At 43.2% G+C, this 20,679-nt stretch overlaps 1 protein-coding gene across 1 annotated transcript in view; it reads right to left on the bottom strand.

Moving 5' to 3' along the window:
• The window catches only part of TTLL12 (tubulin tyrosine ligase like 12), a 335,487-nt gene that overhangs the window by 169,419 nt on the left and 145,389 nt on the right, over positions 1 to 20,679 (bottom strand). The window contains exon 6 of the mRNA XM_029600086.1: positions 14,260 to 14,336. Coding sequence (XP_029455946.1) covers positions 14,260 to 14,336 — 77 coding nt within the window. The remainder of the gene's footprint in view (positions 1 to 14,259; positions 14,337 to 20,679) is intronic.

The raw sequence follows: 20,679 nt of genomic DNA, 5'->3' as shown, positions 1-20,679 counted from the left end.
GGTTGGCGCTTCAGCCTGTCGGGGTAAGGCCTTTAATTTCTGCACTTACCCTTCACGGGCTCCCCCGCCAACCACGAGGCAGGTCCCAAGGCCCTCCGCTCCTTCCGGCCGTCCTCCACCTCCGCGAGCCCAGATGCAGCGCCCAATTGGCCTCCAGGCGCCGCGACTGACGTCATCCGGGCGTCCCACGAACTTTTAAATTCTCACTCCTCCCAGCGTCTCTCCTCTTCAGCACCGGCGGCTTTCGGAGCAGCAGCAGCAAAGGCCTGAGCGGTCGGCGCTTCAGCCCGTCGGGGTAAGGCCTTTAATTTCTGCACTTACCCCTCACGGGCTCCCCCGCCGACCACGAGGCAGGTCCCAAGGCCCTCCGCTCCTTCCGGCCGTCCTCCACCTCCGCGAGCCCAGACGCAGCGCCCAATCGGCCTCCAGGCGCCGCGACTGATGTCATCCGGGCGTCCCACGAACTTTTAAATTCTCACTCCTCCCGGCATCGCGTGCCGAAGGAGCGCGACAAAGGGGCCCGCCCCTTTGTGCGCCTCCTTTGTGCATCACACTACCTTTCTCATACCGACTTACCTCTTTTCAGCTTTACCCACCCCCCTCGTTTATCCTTTCCCCTCACATTAAATTACTCTGTACCCCTAACATCCTACTTCCGCTCCTGCCCAATCTCTCCTTACAATGCCACCCTTTCACTGCAACTGCCCCCTACCACCCTAGCGCCAATACACTACAAACCAGACTCCCCTTTTATCATACTCACCAGTACAACTCCAAAGAAGGCTTATACCAATATCTATTTCCCCCCTAACACAATTCCTAGGCCTCTCACTTATATCAATTCTCCTTTTCAACGCCCAGTCCTTGCAAAAGAAAACACACATCCTCTATGACCTCCTAACTGACTACAACCCAGAAATCTGTGCAGTAACTGAAACCTGGCTCAGACCTCATGACAAAAAAAAAAAAAAAAAAAGCTGTTAAAAAAAAAAAAAAAAAAAAAGCTGTTAAATAAATAAAAATAAATCTGTGCAGTAACTGAAACCTGGCTCAGACCTCATGACACCCCCCTCATAAATCAACTACCCACCGATGCATATGATCTAATTTCCATTCCACGTAAGAACAAAAGAGGAGGTGGCTTACTCCTAGCTGCAAAAAAAGACCTTAAGCTTATACCCTATACTTGCAACCTCCCCAACCAATATGAAATTGGTCTCTTTAAACCTAAATCTTTCCAAGTCTGCATTATCTACACCCCCCCCTGGACTGCTAGAAAAAGACTCCTCTCCTCTGATCGAATTCCTCGCTAACTCTCTATCCCCAGAACTTCCCACTATCCTCCTAGGAGACTTTAATCTACATGTTGATGCCACCCCCCAATCTCCAGCATGTGAAGCCTTCATCTCCTCTCTCGAACCAATGGGCTTTACCCAAAACATACATGCACCCACACACAAAGCCGGACATACTCTTGATCTTATCTTTACAAACTCACCCATCAAAACCATCCATTCTCCTACATGTCTTCCTGTACCCTGGTCTGACCACTCTATCATCCATACCACCCTTGCACTCCCCCCTCCCACTCCTGCTTCCCCTTCCATGCCCCTATCACTCAAATACCGTAAAGCATGCTCCTTAGATTCCCTCTCTCAGGCCTGCTCTTCCATCACCAACCAACTCGACATCTCATCTCCGGACAATGCCTTTTCCTTCTTGGAACAATACCTTACCCTAAACAGTGCCAGTACTCTCTGCCCCATTATGACAAAAACTACTCAAAGCGGCCCATCCAAATAAAAAACCTTGGTTCTCACCTGAACTTAGAAAACTCAAGTCCCGCCTTAGAAAGGCTGAACGATGCTGGCGCAAAACTCCCCTCCCCAGCACACAAGACAATCTACTACCAACTTATTCATGAATACAGAAACATCATTCTTGTCACTAAATGAGAATACTATTCCAAAATAATACATGGTTTCCAACACAACCCCAGAACCCTCTTTACATTGATCACAGATCTTACTTACCAACTCCTCCTCAACACAAACCCAAATCCCCACCTCTAAGAACCCGCTGCAATGGAACCTGGCCTCTTTCTTAAAAACAAAGTCTCCTCCCTCACCGAACACTTCGTCCCCTAACCCCAATAATCTGAACCACCCCTCCTCAACCACTTCATCTACTTTGACTCCTCATTCCTCCACCCTGGAAATAGAAAACATCCTAAAAAAAAAATGAAACCATCCTCTCATCCCGCTGAAACCATCCCCTCTAAACTTCTTCTTTCCATTCCGAAAACGTTTTCCAAACACCTTTCTGTCATACTGAACTGCTCACTAGAACAGGGCATTGTTCCCAACCCACTCAAGCATGCAGTAGTTAAACCTATCCTTAAAAAACCCAATCTTGACCCCACCACCCTCTCTAATTTCAGACCCATTTCCAACCTTCCCCTCCTCGCTAAAACCCTAGAAAAGCTTGTTAACTCTCGTCTTTCTGACTACATTGAACAACACAACATTCTACCCCCTTCACAACATGGCTTTCGAAAGCACCTGAGCACCGAAACTTTACTCCTCTCTCTTACTGACACCATTATCAAGGGAGCTGACTCAGGTATTTCCTACCTCCTTGCTATGTTAGACATCTCTGCAGCTTTGATACTGTTAACCACACCATCCTCCGTAACATCCTAAACAGTACCGGTATTACGGGAGTTGCACTCTCCTGGCTTAATCATCTATCTATAAAATCGCCAATTCACAGTTCTCCTAGACAACAACGAATCTGATGCCATTAAACTGGATCAGGGCGTTCTCCAGGGCTCCTCTCTTTCCTAAGAACATAAGAACATAAGAAAATGCCATACTGGGTCAGACCAAGGGTCCATCAAGCCCAGCATCCTGTTTCCAACCAGTGGCCAATCCAGGCCATAAGGAACCTGGCAAGTACCCAAAAACTAAGTCTATTCCATGTAACCATTGCTAATGGCAGTGGCTATTCTCCAAGTGAACTTAATAGCAGGTAACGGACTTCTCCTCCAAGAACCTATCCAATCCTTTTTTAAACACAGCTATACTAACTGCACTAACCACATTCTCTGGCAACAAATTCCAGAGTTTAATTGTGCGTTGAGTAAAAAAAGAACTTTCTCCACCTTATTTAACATTTACATGCTTCCTCTCACCACCCTCCTCACTACTCTTGGCATCAAACACTTCATCTACGCAGATGATGTGCAAATCCTCTTCCCCTTCTCTGACTCTCTTAACTCAGCCCTCCAAAACCGGGAATCATGCCTTACCGCCATCAACAAACTCCTCACTGACATGCATTTTGCTCTCAACCCCCAAAAGACTGAACTCCTTATTTCCAACAAACTACCCCTTCCTTCCCCTCTCTATCCTACTCCTCCCACCACCTTCCACCCACACATCCACAACCTTGGTGTTCTTCTTGATAATCAACTCTCTTTCAAACCCCAAATCAAAGCTATCTTAAGTGACTGCTATTTCAAACTACAAACCATCAGAAAACTCCGACCCCTCCTGCACTTCTCTGACTTTCGCACGGTACTTCAATCTATCATCCTTTCCAAAATCAATTACTGTAATGCTCTTCTACTCGGCCTCCCCTCCAGCCACACCAAACCTCTACAACTTCTACAGAATGCTGCCGCACGTATCCTTACCAACACTAGAAAAAGAGATCATATCACTCCTGCCCTCATTGAACTCTACTGGCTACCAATCCAATCTCTTATCCTGTTCAAAACTCTATCCCTCATTTACAAAAGTATCACTAATGAAAACTAGAATTGGCTCTGCCCCCCACTCCTCCCTCGCACATCCACCAGATCCACACGTCCTGCCCTCCAAGGAACACTCTGTTCCCCCTCTATCAAACCCTTCAAGCTCATCTATACAATGAACAGGGCGTTCTCCCTTGCCACCCCCACTCTTTGGAACTCTCTCCCTCCAGATCTCCGCACAGAAACATCCACACCAAAATTCAAAAAGAAACTAAAACTTTTCTCTTTCAACAAGGCCTACCCTCCTGCTACTCCCATCCACATGAGTATTAAAACCTATTGTTCCATAGGACTGTTTGATTCTCTTGTAAATATTTTGTACATATAGTTCATATCTATTATAATACCTGTGTTTTCTATATCGATTGTAATTCCATTATCGCTTATTCTATAGTTAATGTTCTATAAAATGCTCTCTTACCTTTTGCTTCTTGTAATACCTTTTAATTTTTATAGTTAATGTTCCATGTAAAGGCTCTGCCTAACTTTTTCTAGTTAAATGTACACCGATACGATGTGCAAAACGGTTGTCGGTATATAAAAAACGTTAAATAAAATAAATAAAATCTTCCTTCACATCTCTTTCCCTGTCCAGTGTCGGCAGGGAAATCGTTTGATTCAGTGAAAGTCCAAAACCACTTTTGGCAAACAAAGGCGGAACAGTTTTGCAGTTGGACCATTTCCAGAGTCACTCGCAGGAATGGTTCCTGGAAAGAAAGCCTGCAATTCAGAAAGTCTATTGCAGAACAAACTGCCATCAGAAAAACCATCTTCAAGGTATGTATCCTCAAGGAAAGGGTACGCAGAGGCCAAAAGGTGGAACCCATCAGGAAATCCAAAACCAGATTAAAGCTCCACAAGTGCACTGGCAACTGCAATGGAGGGCAAAGATACTTTGGATCTTGCCTACGACTGAGGAAATGAGGTATCTTTGCATTGCGTGATGTTGCTAGCAAATCCAGATATGGTAGGCCCCAGAGGCTCACTATAAGCAGGAATGCTTTGTCCAGCCATTCCCATTCTCCTGCTGAGAAAACTGGCTCTCACTTTGTCTTTCCCTGCAATGTGGGAGGCAGAGATCTCCTGGAGAGGTACCTCTATCCATACCATGAGCTGTTTTATTTCCTGCTATACTTGTTGACCTTTGCTGCCTCCCTGGCAACTGATGTAAGCCATTGTCGTCGCGTTGTCTGACATCATGCGGACCGCTTGACCCTGCAAGTGGTCAGCGAACTGCAAGCATGTCAACTGAATGGCATGAGCCTCCAAGCAACTGATATTCCATAGTGACTCCTCTGGACTCCAGCACCCCTGCACCATCAATTCATGACAGTAAGCCCCCCAACATTGGAGGCTTGCATCAGTCATGAGCACCAGCCATTCCAGAACTGCAAGGAAATTCCCTTCCTCAGATGGTCCGCCTGCAACCACCAAATCAGCTGAGTGCTGATCTCTACTGGTAACTGATAATCTATGTTTAATGCCCTATTGTCTAATGTTTCTCTCCAACGTTGTGAATGTATTTTTGCTTTTATTGTTTAAGGTTCAATGTAATGCCCTCCGGCGGCAGTTCCGTTTCACTGTAAACCGGTATGATCTGTATATTTTACAGGAATGTCGGTATATAAGAATTCAAAATAAATAAATAAATAAATGACTGAAGCCATATCGAATATACCTGAGACTGTGGACTCCACTGAGCAAGCAGAGTGCACTGAAGAGGACATATATGCACCCTTGCCCACTGAACCACCTCTAGGGTGGCCATCATCAAACCGAGCACCTGCAGGTAAGACCATACTGTCAGGCGGACTTATCAAGAGCTGCATCTGAGCCATCAGCTTCTGAATGCCTTGCCTTGTGTTGAAACAAACACTGAGATACTCCAGCATCTGGGATGACTGTAAATTGCTCTTGACCAAGTTCACCATCCAACCTAGCTCCTGCAGCAAGGAGATCACCTTGCGCGAGTCCTGAAGACTCTCTTCCAAGCTGTTGGCCTGAATTAGCCAGAGCACCAGAATGCCATCCTTCATCAACGCTGCCACTACCACCACCATGACCTTGGAGATGGTTCTGGGAGCGGTGACCAAACTAAAGGGGAATGTTTGAAACGGATAATGTCAGCCGAAAATGAAGAAGCACAGAAATCGTTCATGCTCCAGACAAACGGGAATATGTAAGTATGCCTCTGACAACTCCAGAGATGTAAGAAACTCCCTTGACTGCAATGCCATTATCACAGAGTGTACCTTTCCACGTGGAACCTAGTCACTCCCAAATGACAATTGATTCCCTTCAGGTACAGGGTGGGTCAAAAAAAAAAAAAACCCTTCTTTTTGAGCACAATGAAATAAATGGAATAAGGTCCATATTTTCTTGTGATTTGGGCACTGGAACCATGGCCACAAGCTCAAAAGCCTCAACAACGTAGTCTCCACTGTCTACCTCTTTTGTGAGGAGCTGCAGGGAGACTCCAAGATGATGTCTGAAACAATGTTGAGAAACTCCAGAGCATAGCCATCCCCTATCACCTCCAGAACCCATTGGTCTGACATAATTCTGACCCACCTCCGATAAGTTATCTAGCTCTGTTTTATCTCCTGCTCTGGAAGGTGGGTCGGTACACCTTCACTGAGGGGGTCAGGAGGCTACCTGAGCCTGCACCCCATCTGGGCTGCCTAGGCCTGAAGGACAGAGACTTACCCAAAGGTCTAACCCTCTGTGAAGCCACTCCCTCTGAAGGGCTGAAAACATCTGAAACCCCTAGTATGGCATCTCGTGCTAAACTAGCGTGGCACCCGCTTATCTTCTGGCAACTGAGGAAGCTGGGACTAGCCCCACTTATCTGCCATTCTGTCCATCTCACTCCCAAATAAGAGTGATCCTTTAAAAGGTAATTTCTTAAGATTAGATTTCGAAACTGAATCGGCTGACCAATTCTGCATCCACAGCCGATGTCTGGCCGCTATCACCGAAGCCACCCCTCTGGCAAAAAGTAAAGACCAGGTCGCAGCCTGCATCCACCAAAAAGGTGGTTCCAGCTGCTCTGGAATTCAAACCAGTCTCATCGACCTTCTGAGATAGAAGCAAACAAGTGCGAGCCACCAGGGAGCATCAAGAAGCTATTTGCAAATTCATTGCCATTACTTCAAAGATCTGTTTAAGAATAGCTTCGATTTTCCTATCCTGAGAATCTTTTAATGCTGCTCTTTCTACCAGAATGGTCATCCACTTGGTAACAGAACACACCAGTGCATCCACATTCAGAAAAACAACTGCTCCCTCACCACCAGATCCAGTCTTCCAAGACTTGTCCTCCTTTAAAATTAGCTTCCGGAGCACCCCATTCAAGATGAATCAACTCTTGAATAGCATCCATAACAGGGAAGAAACAAGATGTTTTACGCAAAGTAACCAAAATAGGATTTTTTTTGGGCTCAGACATGGATCAGTACCCGGTACTCCCAGCATCTTCAGAGTTTGAGAGATTAGCACCGGTAACTCATCTCTATGAAAGAAGCACAACATTATTCTGTAAGGTTCTAACCCCGAAAGAATTTCCCTATCCTCCAGGGAGTAAGGAACACTTTCCTCATCTGTGCCATCTGGGTCCCCATCAATGTGTCCAGCAACAGGCTGAGACGCCTTCTGATTTTACTTGCGGCCCCAGCCCTGCTTGGTTTGGAAGTTTGTGATCCTGAACTTTCAGGTTTGGCCGGCTCTGCAGAATGAGCCTGTAGAAAGGACTGCAGACCCTGAAAGAATTCTACCCAAGAGAAGGCGGAAGGGTCCATACCAAAACCAGGGGACATTGGTCAGGCACCCACTGAGTTGCCCTCCCCTGATGACGAACCAGTTAGGGGAGTCTCAATACCAGGTGAATCTTCTGACAGGTTCCCTTTCTGCAACCTGCAGGGAAAGGCAGAGCTGAGCAAAATCAATTGGAGGCAAATCGCCCTGAGCCTCCAAGCAGTGCTGACAAAGATTAGAGGGAACCCATGGCTGTGATACTCGAATATATCAAGCCATGCAAACAGCAAGGTGCTTAGGCTTCTTTGCTATCGGTGTTATAGAAAAAAGGGATGTCCAGAGGCAGCACATCCAGAAACACAAGTGCTCAACAATTGTGTATCCAACAGTGTGTCCGTCCCCAGCAAACCCGGATGGAAAGCCCAAAAAACGAACGCCCAAAAATTAGGATGCCTGGTTTCTAAGCCTCAGCGCGCTGATGTGATGTGTGTTCCTGTTTCTTTTGGGGGACTTGGGGAGTCACAGTAGTTTGGCGGGTTGAGCGGCCCCTTGGGCTAGGCCCCTCTTAACTAGGACACTGCATGATAGGCCACGATGATGTTCGCACGTTTTAGACTGCACAAATTGCCCGTGAAAGCAATGCCTTACAGTTTGTGCCTTTGTGTCCTGGATAAGCATATGTCTGGACTGCGTGGTTGGATGTTCAACGCCTGTACAATGCACGACTAAAACTTGGATGTTCAACCACGCGATCCAGACAGACACTTATCCTGGATGCGCAGGCATGAACCGATATCAGGCACTTCACATTGCGCAGACTAAAGCGCGTGAATGTCATCGCCGCCTACCACGTGGTATCCCAGTGAAGCCTGAGGGTGGGGCCTAGCCCAAGGGACTACTCAACCCATTGAGCTGCTGTGACTCCCCAAGTCCCCCACTGAGACAGGAACGCATGTCAGATTGGCGCACTGAGGTTTGGAGACCAGAAACAGAAGAGGGGTCCCTAAATCTCTCTTCTAGACTTTTTTTTTTTTTTAAACTCTTTACCTGAGCTCAGCCCACCCTGGTTGAGTACAGAGTCAGTCTTCGGCAGTGGGGTGGGGGGGGAGGGCAATTGCCTTCACCACCATGCTCTGCTTCCTGTACCTGCTAGCCTCTCAGCTGAATCTCTCCTGGCAGCCAAGTCCACACCGGAAACCGGCTTCTGGACCAAGGCACTTGACTGAGGGAGGAATCACCAGATATCACCTCAGGAAAATTTCACTGAGGGAGGGACCATAACAAATGCACCGCATCAGGAGAAGCGGTGCATTTGTTAATCCCTCTCTCCTTTTCTCTCTTTTTTTTTTTCTTAAAAACAAGCAATCTCCAGTAGGGAGACGCACATAAACCATCTGCCGGAGATGGAGAATACTGGTGGGCTGATGTCAGAACAGGGGTATATATATATATCTACTGTGAAGTCAGCTTTGCTTCTTCTCCATCTGTTGGTAGATGTGCATAAGCCACTGGTATGGATTAACCTGTCTGAATGCTGAGAAATACCTATTAAGGATTTGTTACCTCTTATTTGATGATTACGGCACCAGTCTTTGACTGATTATACGTTTGTGTGGTGTAATTTTTCCACTTGTCTTATAGGATCATAATTAAACCTGCTGACAAAGGTGGTAGTGTAGTTGTACAAGATCAATTGATACAGTAAACCACAAAATACTACTAAAAAGACTTGAAGAAATTGGATTATGTGACAAAACAATAAACTGGTTCAGATCCTACCTAAACAGGTTCTTTCAAGTCCAGATAAAAAACACATTATCAGAAAAATTTAAACTTGAAACAGGAGTACCTCAGGGTTCAGAGCTTTCTGCTACCCTCTTTAACATATATATGCTACCCTTATGTCATCTGCTGGCAGGCCTAGGGATAATACATTACATTTACGCAGACGACATTCAATTAATTCTACCAATAGACGACACAATTGAAAAAACATTAAATCTAGCTAACATGTACCTAGACATAATTAAACAACTACTAAACCAGATGGAACTGGTTATCAACATTGACAAAACTGAATTCCTTCACCTTGAGAGAAAACATACTAAAATCATTCAAACACCGATAACCCTAAGAAATAACCAAAAAATTCAGCTAGCCGAAAAAGTAAGGAATCTGGGAGTAATAATGGACCCAGAAATCAACCTGAAGCAACACATATCTATAAAAGTAAGAGAAGGCTACGCAAAACTTATGGTCCTCAGAAGATTGAAACCATTACTCACACCTGCCCACTTCAGAACAGTATTGCAAACATTTATCTTTTCTAGCACTGACTACTGCAACGCACTCTTACTAGGACTCCCAAGCACATCGATAAGACCACTCCAGATACTTCAAAATACTGCAGCCAGAATACTAACGGGAAAAAAAGAGGAGGGACCATATAACCGAAACTCTAGCAGACTTACATTGGTTACCCATCGAATACAGGATAAAATACAAAGCCTTATGCACCATACACAAACTAATATATGATAAAGAAGCAGACTGGCTAAACACAGCCTTACGAGTACACGTTCCACAAAGAAACCTTCGCTCAGCAAACAAAGCACTACTAACAATCCCTTCAGTAAAGTCAGGAAAATTAACCCAAGTGAGAGAAAGGGCTTTATCATTGGCTGGGCCCATACTATGGAACACGATGCCCCCCGAACTCAGATTACAGAATAATCTCAAAACTTTTAAGAAAAATCTAAAAACATGGCTCTTTAAAAAAGCCTTCACTAAAGAGTGTGGAGGGTAGAGAATGAAAGTACAGGGTAATGCAGATGAGAATGAATTTACTCAATCCTACATTTAAAAAGTAATATTTCAAAGTGATAGTAACTCAATAATACACCTGGACATGGCCAACATTACTCAAATAATGATTTTATTTATGAAATTGTAACCAAACTTTATTGGCACCTGTTAGAATGTACGATATCCTACATTTACTTACCTTAGTCTATGTGCCTATTTGTAAACCGTTGCGATGGTATATAACTTAGCGATGGTATAGAAAAGTTTTTTAAATAAATAAAATAAATAAATACTGCTCTGAATTATTGAAACTGTCAAATATCGCTGCCTTGAAAGTGATCCAAAATGTGATGTGCAAGTTTTGATAGGTCAGCTATCTCCAGATAACACCCTTTTTTGATTACAAAGGAACAGCATTTTTTGACAGTTGAATATTCTCAAACTCCCTTATTGTATGGCACACCCAAGGAGCATATATCTAACAGATCCACTGGCTAGACAAATTATTTTGAGTAATGGGTCATTGTTAGAACTTCAGGCAGTGTTTCTTGATAAATTTCTACAACCACACATTCACAAAATGAAATCATATGTACAGGATATAACACAAATGTTAACCAAGTTGAATTCTTTACCATTGGTGGCTCATGATACAATACTTGTCACAGTGGATGTAACATCATTGTATACTGTGTCTCACGATACAACTATTCAAACTATTAAGAACTTGTTTGAAAAATTACATCGTGTTCCATCTCACTTTCTATCGTCAATTGCTAATTTTGTACTGAGAAAATTTTTCAAATCTTAAGACACATTTTATATACAAACACATGGTATTGCCATGGGTTCATCGGTGGCCAACTTGGTTATAAAAGTTTTGGAAGAAAAATTAGTTTATCCCTTACCATTCTTTTTAAACATCTCATTTTGGGTTTGTTACATCAATGACCTTTTTTTCTTATGGAATTCCTCTCATTCGGATTTTTTTTTTTTGTTTAAATAGATCAACAATTGTGATTTTTTTTTTAAATTTACTATGGCATCAGATTTATTCCATATTTCATTCTTGGACATTAATATTGAAAAAAAGACAATGAAGATTATCCTAATTTTCTTAAAGAGCTTGACCAAAACAATGTATCTCAGTTTTCACCTGAAGGCTTTTAAGGCCAGTCTTCCAGTCAGCCAGTTTTTTAGGATTAGAAGGATTTGTTCATCTTTTCAAGATTTTAAAGTACAAGTCTACCAACTAGCTTTACCTTTTTTTGAAAGGGGATATCCACTGGCTATTACATGGACAAAGGGAGGGCTCTCTTTTCTGATGGGAAAGCACTTTCTGAATATCTTAATAAAAAAGACTATTCTCAAAACACTTGTGCAATACAATACTCCGATAAAGCTGCCCTCATATCACAAAAGTATTAAGCACTACTGATAAGTCTTTCAATTTCATCCAATATTCTCGAAAGAATCATTGGATTTCCTATAAACGGGATCCAAACATTAAAACTGGGTGGTGAGGGCGTCAATGCATAATACTCAACCAACTACTATCTCAGCAAGACCTGTGGGACATTTGCCTTGTCATAGTTGTGACATGTGTGTTAACACCATTCAGGGTGCTGTTTCGGAACATCCAATAACAAACATTGTTCACAAACACAAGGAATATACTGATTGTAATTCAAGCAATGTTGTGTACATAATACAATGTCCAATGCTTTATGTTGTATAAACTATGAGACCTATAAGGATGTGGTTACAAGAATATCAGAGTAGATTCAATACTTAAATATAGATGCACCAATGGTCAAGCATTTTTCAACATGCTTTTGAGGACCTCTCATGGACTATTATTGAGTTTGTAACTTTGCAAAGTAGAAGGGAGGGGGGCGAGGAGGCATTCAATCTGTTCTAAATTTCAAAGAGCAGCATTGGATTTTCAGTCAATACCATTCATCCAATGGGCCTGAATAATGATATTGAATGGAATTCTTTATTATAAATCCAGGAATGATGACTTGTCCATGTTTCCTTAATTTCCTTTGGATTGGTGGTTTTAACCACCATTTTTTTGGTTGGTTGTTTCAACATTATACTATGCTGAATTGTTTACTAGAAACCATTCTTTGATAGTGGTTGGTCAATTGTAGCACGACGATGTGAGGTGATTAGTTGTCTGTCTATTCATTAGCTGAATATTTTTATATACCGAAGTTTAGCTAGAGGCCTTCACTCCGGTTTACATTTAAAACAACGAATTACATGTGCAGAAACCATTGGTATAACAGAACAGCAAACTGGTGCCTGGGATCAAAATGGCTGATCCAGGAGATGCACACTAAAAACAAACCACAAGATATTTCTTGAAAATATGTCTTTAGTGAAGAGAAAATCTTCTGAAATGGATGATTATTTTATATTTAAAGATGACAATGCTGTTTGTTTAAATGACTGTTTATGTGGTTTTAAATGTGTTCATTCACAGTGAAAAATCAATGTAAACTGCCAGAAATTGCCCGACGATTTGTGTGGGTTGGCACTTATGGGATTTATCAAATTGATGATACATAAGATAAGTGTCATTGAACTAAATCTTTTGATTTTATATGCAACAAAAAGTTTGAAAACAATATTGTACTAGTTTAAGACACTTTCATCGTTAATCACTCAAATGATATTTTGCAAGCTCTATATATTTAAGATGGTCTCACAATTATAATAATCAGTTTTTCAAACTGTGTGCTTTTCTAAACAATTGGAATTTAAATAATGCCAATTTTAATCATTTCTTGGAAAGTTCTAGGTAAAAAAAATGTTATTGAAACCAAGCAATGTAGTCACCCTATCAACATGCCTAGTAATTCACCTTTCTTTCAGAGATACAGTTTATTTATATATTGAGCTTATGAGGATTTAGAAAGCTGTTTGCTATTCAAAAGTACTGTAGATTATATTTTAAAGCAATCATTTTACAACCTGATTAAGCTTTTGAGCTGTTACTACTATAATTTTAGTTTTTCAAATGCACATATGCAGGTGAATTTTCAAAGCCCCTGATACATGTAAAACCCAGTTTTATGCATATATATATATAAAACTATTATAAGTTAGCCCAGGGCTGTGTGCATAAACATATGATTATTATTTGATTTTGCACATACTTATATGCACATAGGTAATTTCAGGGGGGTAGAGCTGGGACTTGTGCTATACTTTTTTATTTTCAAAAGTACACATTAAGTTAACCTGTACAAGTTATGCTCTGTGAAAAGCAAGTGCAATTTTGTACATGGTAAAGGGCTCTTACCCAAGTATTTTCAAAATGAACTTATGCACAAGTTTGCTTTGAAAATATGAGGTAAACTATGTGTGTAAATTATGTATAGTTTTGAAAATGCCAACCCTGCCTTTGATCCAACAACTTGCATGCATTGGTGTCCCCCACAAGTACTTTTATCAGCATTCAGGGTGGGTAATTTTCATATAGACCATCTAGCTACCTCCCTAAACATCATTTTAAAATGTGGCAATCAATGGAAAAATTCAATATTCCAGTACTTATCTTGAATCACATTCTATCTTAGACATGTTTGGTGTTGCAAACCACATTTCAGTTGTCCATCCCTGGAGAAGGCAATCTCTCTTAGAGAAATAATCAACTTCAAGTTAAGTCCATTATTATAAATGACAGACCACTACATGAGTCTGCCATTTTGGATATATTTCAGTAAAGCTTTGCACGTACTTTCTGCATTCGTTTTCATCTAAAAACATTTGATTGCTGGTTCACCCTACAATAGCCTGAAAAAATGCATTTACATTTGATCTTTCTTGGACTTTCACTGGACTATATTACTAAGAAATGTGTAAATACATACTTGAAAATCTTATTCTTGGGATAGGCTGGGGGTTTAATAGATACAGGCAGGGTTTCCTTATTTTCAGCTATAATAGCCTGAAAAAGAAAAAAACAAACAAACCACAGATTCCTTGTAAGCACCACAGTGGCAATTTTCAAACAGCTCACATTGGTGGTGGAAGGCCCATGAGTACTTTACTTGGAAACTTTCCACCAGTTTTCAAGAAGTACATGTATAATTTCCCTTCGAAAATTGACACAGGTGTAAGCACATATGGAACTTCTTTTTGTGTAGATAAAATTTTGTTGCAACATTCCATGCATAGATTTGAAAATGCAATGTGTGCATACTTTTCCTCCTCCAATCCAAACATATCTCCAGGAAGACATCCTCTCAATGTGGCTAAAAGTATGCATGGAATAATGTGCAGACATTTAGGAGGTAACAAAAACAAAACAAAAAAAACACAAAACGTACACATGCAGAAACGGGGATGTTGTGTCTGTGAACCCTTGGGCCAAGGCAAAATTGGTTCTACCTGCAGGGTCTTGGCATCGGGCATGGACCCAGGCGAAGTAGAAACCTATACTAGCCCACATTCCCCTTGGGTTGAGCCTTTGGGTGCCGGTGCCACCAGGACTTAGGTGTGGACTCTGCTGATGACAAAAGGGAAGATCCAAGGCCGGGCTAGGGTCATAGGTAGGTGGAGGTCAGAAGTGTTGAGGATCCAGGCAGATGTCAGAGGCAGGCAGCAGTCAAGCATGTCCAGAATCCAGGCAGAGGTCAGAGGCAGGCAGCGGTCAAGCATGTCCAGAATTCAGGCAAAGGTCAGAAGCGGGCAGTGGTCAAGGAGGTTGGAACAAACTGGGCAAAAGAAGTCTGGAACAGAGAGGAGTGAAGACTGAGCCAAGCTGGGACGAAGACTAGAACAAACAGAAGTGAGGACTGCAAAAAGCAGGAGTGAGGACTGGAACAAGCAGGGAAGCAACACACTACGCTGCGCAGCTGGACCTGTTCCTGAGGCAAGGCAAGGTAGTCGGTGAAGTCCTTAAACAGGACCCAGGCTGCTGGCATCTGGCACTGCAGCCTTTTCCCATAGGACCTTTAAAGGCTGGGCCATCGTGCGCTCGGTTAAGGAGGCCATGGGGATGTGAGAGTTGCAGTGACATCCTGCCACATGACAAAGAAGAGCGAGGCCTGGTGTCGGGATGAGTAGCACAGCTTGGTGGTGCCTCCCGCAAGCTGTTAACCCAACAGTATCCCCCCTTAGGCCCCCATGTAAAGTGGATATGCTTCAATTTTAGAAGCTAACATAGCCGATTGATATACCCCTCTATTGCTAGAGAGTCCAACAGTTTAGCATGCCAGAATGTTTGGATTTTTTTGCCCTTTTCTTTGCTGACTCCACAACTACAGATTCATGAAGGATTTGAACATTTTTCTGTGTTAGACATGGCTGGATCTTATATTTAAGATTTAGCTTTCTAGCTACTGGTGACTGACAAGGGTGTCTGCCACATTCTGGTTTGTAGCTCTTGAAGTACTCTATGCAGAGACTATCTTGGGATCTCCACTAGGACTGGGCCCTAATCTAGGATTTGTGAAAGAAGTAGGAGTTTGAGCATACCATTTTGCTACAGCACATCCTTGTGAGGCTGCTGCAGTGGTGGGCTCCTGCCTGCTCAAGAGCAGGTGGTATTCAAGATCTGCATGTTTAAGGGGAAGCAGTGCAGCTGTTTGGTTTAGCTTTTGAAGGAGATGGTTCCATTTTCTTTGTTCCCCTAATCCTGTTCGGCACTTTTTTGGTCCACGTTATGTGCATTTCAGTGTTTTGTATTGTTTTAAAGGATCTTTGGACTTTTATTCTTCAGATTTTTCTTGGTTCCCCTGGTCCTGATCAAGGAGGAAAGTACCCTTCACTGGAAAAGGCTATGAAGAGAGAAACCCTATCTTTCCCAATTCAAATGCAGATGTGCAATGTGGTAACGTTTTTTCTAATGCTTATGTAGTTTTTTTTATATGTCTTTTGGTTTTAGAAGGAAGTTTTCTGTCTACAAGTAGGAAAGAGGAGTTGTTGCCCCTAGTATTGAAACTTTTGGCCAGAAAGATCCAGTTAAGATCTGAGAACAGAGCTAGAGAACTGTAAAGATATTCATCTGTAGACCCCTAAAGGGGTCTCTATCCCTGGAAGAGAAAGAAGTGAAAAGGACTGGAGTTTTTGAATAACATGTGTGGCCTCAGGTATTTTTCCACTTTTGGTAAAAAAAGAAAAAGCAGCCATTTTTCAGATAACAGACCCTATTCCATTCTGAAAGTCTTTCCAGAATATCCAAAGGCATGCAACACTGAGGGGGACACTTACACAGACTGAAATGAATTTTGATTTACACTGAACATGGATGTAATAGTGAGAAAATGTTAATGAAGCCAGCTTGTAACTATTGAAGAAGTCACATAGTAAACACTGTTTGGAAAACCCATCTAGTATGCCTAGTCTTATTTACTAGTGCCTTCAGCCATATTGAGTACAACCACAGAAAAGATTTTCACCCTGCACCTTCGGCCGTCTTCCCAAATCTCTGAGGTTCTTCTATCCTTAGAAGAAGGTGAGCCTTGAGATTTAAGCTGTAAAAGTGATAAAATTTCTTGATGACTAATCCTCCGATTTTGGCAAAAGACTTCAATATTCGTGACAGAGTAAGTTGGAAGAAAGAGAGGAGAATCTAGTATATTAGTGAAATAGTTCTTGACAAAGTCACTTTACATCTTTCTTACAATGGGATGATGCTCCTGCTTGGAAGGCGTAATCTCAGTGTAAGAATAATCAGATTCGGGGGGGGGGGGGGGGGGGGAGTCAGTATAGTTTGCTAAGCAGAAGTAAAATCAACGTAACAATTTAGTTTGATGACAGGTGATGATGTCTTCTTATCAGCACCAAAGATAACCTGTTTCAAAGAATGATGGCATCAATAGCATTCAATTCTTTGCTGATGGTCTTCTGGTGTTGGCAGGCTTTGGAGTCCAAGTTTTTGGCATTGGAAAGCACATTTTCTCTCTCTTTACAGGAGGGGGAATGGTCCCTATACAGACACTTTTCCAATCATAGAGCTCAATTTGAGAGGACTCTCCTCTCTTTGCTTTAGGCACTTGTTCCTCAGCTAATGGTTTTCTCTCTTTTGAAGCACAGGATTGTGCAAACCCAAGCAATTCTTTCAGTTTGTAGCCTCTGGATTTTTATAGTTCTTGATATCCACGAGTGGGTGGCACAATTTTTAACATCATAGGATGAGCCTAAACAACTGATATATTGGTTGTGTTAGTCTGGGACAAGGTCATTTAGTAGGCACAGTGAGGGTACCTTTTGATGCTGGGTTTGACAGACACTGTGAAAACTTGCAAAGCTAAATCACACTCAATTTGTTTAGCTTTCTTGTCAAAACTATTTTTAAGAGGAGACTCATGACCAAAAATTACCAAAAATGCTAAAACACCTAGAAGATGGAAAAAAAAAAAAAAAGGAATTTAGAAAAAAACCATGAGTGGCTTAAAAAGAACGAGCACATGCAACACACATCTTTTACATCAGCGGTTCTCAACTGGTGTGTTGCAACACACCGGTGTGTCACCAAGCACACGCAGGTGTGTCGCCACACTTCCCGGTCCCCCGCTGACCCAGCTGCTCCCCCTGCCCCAGTGAAATGGGAACTCCTCCTCTGCCCAGGCTTACAATACTGATATCCCTGGCGGAACTCAGCTGGAGAGCTGGAGTCAACGGCACCAGCATGGTGTCTTCTTCCCGCCCCTCGCGGCCTGAAAGAGGAAGTGGTGTGCAGCGGCCGCACACATAGGAAGAAGAAACCATGCTAAGTAAAGTGAGTGCAGCACTGACCTGAATAAGAGCAGCGCGGCCCAGAGCAAAAAGGGGAGTAATGTCAGCCCCTGCGGCCAATGGGACTTCTTTCTCGAGGATGCAAGGACTGAAAGAGGAGGAGGTGGCTGCTGCTGCTAGTTCTTTGGTGTGGGGGTGGGGGAAGGGGGGGGCGCGAGAGAGTGAGCGAGCATGTGTGAGATCATGTGTGTATGTGAGACAGCATGTAAGTGATGAAAGCCTGTATGTGTGTGATTGAGATCCTTTGTGTGTGAGAGACAGCATGAATTTAAGTCTGTGATTGAGAACCTGTATGTGTGAGAGCATGTGTATAAGAGAAGAGAGAGTATGTGTAATTGTATGATTGAGAACCTATGTAAGTGAGAGAGCATGTGTGTGTGTGACAGAGCGAGGAGAAAGTTGCAAGCAATCCCCCTTCCTCCTGTGCGCGCGATACAGTAAATAAATTTATTTAAATTAGGCCCGGCAGAAAAAGAGGCGCTAGGGACACTAGCGCATCCCTAGCGCCTCTTTTCGGACAGGAGCGGCGGCTGTCAGTGGGTTTGACAGCCAACGCTCAATTTTGCCGGCGTCTGTTCTCAAGCCCGCTGACAGCCACGGGTTCGGAAACCAGACGCTGGCAAAATTGAGCGTCCGGTTTTCAACCCGCGAGCTGATTTCAAATTTTTTTTATTTTTATTTTTTTTTACTTTTTTAAACTTTCGGGATCTCCGACTTAATATCGCCATGATATTAAGTCGGAGGGTGCACAGAAAAGCAGTTTTTACTGCTTTTCTGTGCACTTTCCCGGTGCCTGGAGAAATTAGCGCCTACCTTTGGGTAGGCGCTAATTTCTGAAAATAAAATGTGCGGCTTGGCAGCACATTTTACTTGCTGAATCGCGCGGGAATACCTAATAGGGCCATCAACATGCATTTGCATGTTGCGGGCGCTATTAGGTTCAGGGAGGTTGGACGCGCGTTTTGGACGCGCTATTACCCCTTACTGAATAAGTGGTAAAGCTAGCGCGTCGAAAACACGCGTCCAAATGCCGGCTAACAGTGCGCTCTGTCGGAGCGCACTGTGCTGTATCGGCCTGTAAGAGGTTAGGCAATTGGCGTGGAAAGCTTTGTAAATTCTATGTTGAAGCTGCAGATGAGCAAATAGGTCAAGTCCTCACTCTACAACACCCTCTTTACTGGAAGTCCCCAGAGAGGTATATAAAATGAGACCTTCAGGGACATAGTAGCCAAGTCCCAACTTCAGACTGGCAGCCCTGGTGCTGCCTTGGAGGAAGGTGGTCTCATGATCGGACAGCATCAACCTGGTGCAGCAGGAAAGGATTCTGTAGCAAGGACCTGCTCTCCAGGTAGTGCACTGTCCTCTCGCACAGAGGATGTCTCCCAGTGCTATTGCCCAGGAGAGAAGTGGTAGGTCGGTGCTGGCAGGCGCTAATTTCTGAAAGTAAAATGTGCGGCTTCGCTGCACATTTTACTTTCTGTTTCACGCGGGAATGACCAATAGGCCCATCAACATGCATTTGCATGTTGCGGGCGCTATTAGTTTGGGGGGGGGGAGCGGGGGTTGGCCGCGCGTTTTCCACGCGCTATTACCCCTTACTGTATAAAGGATAAAAATAGCGCATCGAAAACGCACTGCCAAACGGGGGTTAACAGTGCGCTCAGCCTGAGCGCAATTTACTGCATCGGCCCGTATATTAGGTGTTATATTTCTCTTCATTTCTCCAGGTTTGCACTGCATGCAGAGTGGCTTTTTTGGCTTTCCATTCCAGTTTCTGTCTCCATATTTATAATTTGTGATATTTCTGTCCTTGGTGAAGGTCGGCTGTGTGTGTGACCAAGGTGAGGTATTTTACTAGCATGTAGACATTTGTATCAATCTTATTTGTTGTGTTTTCTCAATAGGATATGCACTAGTAGTAAATTACTGTCTTTTCATAATGAAGGCTATTGTACCTAGTAGTAAAGGGAGTTTGTTTTGCTTTTACTGAGTTGTCACCAGAACATCTTTTTTGTATGGTGAGTTGTATGGGTAATGACCTGGTTCTGTTCTGACCCATTGTTTGGGGTCGAGGGGGTTCCCGTGGATGCAGAGTGTATGTTTACATATAGCCCCGTGATAATCACATGTTCAATGTGTCACTCATGTGAGAACCATCTATGCCCCGGCCAAAAAAAGGTTGATAACCACTGGGTTAAAGGTAGTAATCCCATGCATTCCGTTAAGGGTGGTAACTGCTGCTCTGTGCAGATTACGCCCAAGCTTATCAGTTCTGCAGACCGTAAAAGTTGGGGTACTTGTTGGTTGCTGTCTGAATCCAATTCCCCTTTTCCCCTGTTGTTGAAGCAGAGAGCAGTTTTGGAGTTGCATCAAAAGTATCCAGGCTTATTGGTTAAGGGTAATAGCCACTGTACCAGCAAGTTACCCCCATGTACACTTTCTTCGTTTCCTTTATTACTTGGCCATAGAAGCAGTCCTGTGCTTTTTCCCTTATGTCTGTGTATCAGTATCCCAGACCATGGAAGTCGGGGCTCTCTTTTCTGAATCAA

This window comes from Rhinatrema bivittatum, chromosome 4 (assembly GCF_901001135.1).
Source record: "Rhinatrema bivittatum chromosome 4, aRhiBiv1.1, whole genome shotgun sequence".
Classification (NCBI taxonomy): Eukaryota; Metazoa; Chordata; class Amphibia; order Gymnophiona; family Rhinatrematidae; genus Rhinatrema; species Rhinatrema bivittatum.
Note: the sequence above shows the minus strand (reverse complement) of the source record. Positions and strands in the feature narration are given on the sequence as shown.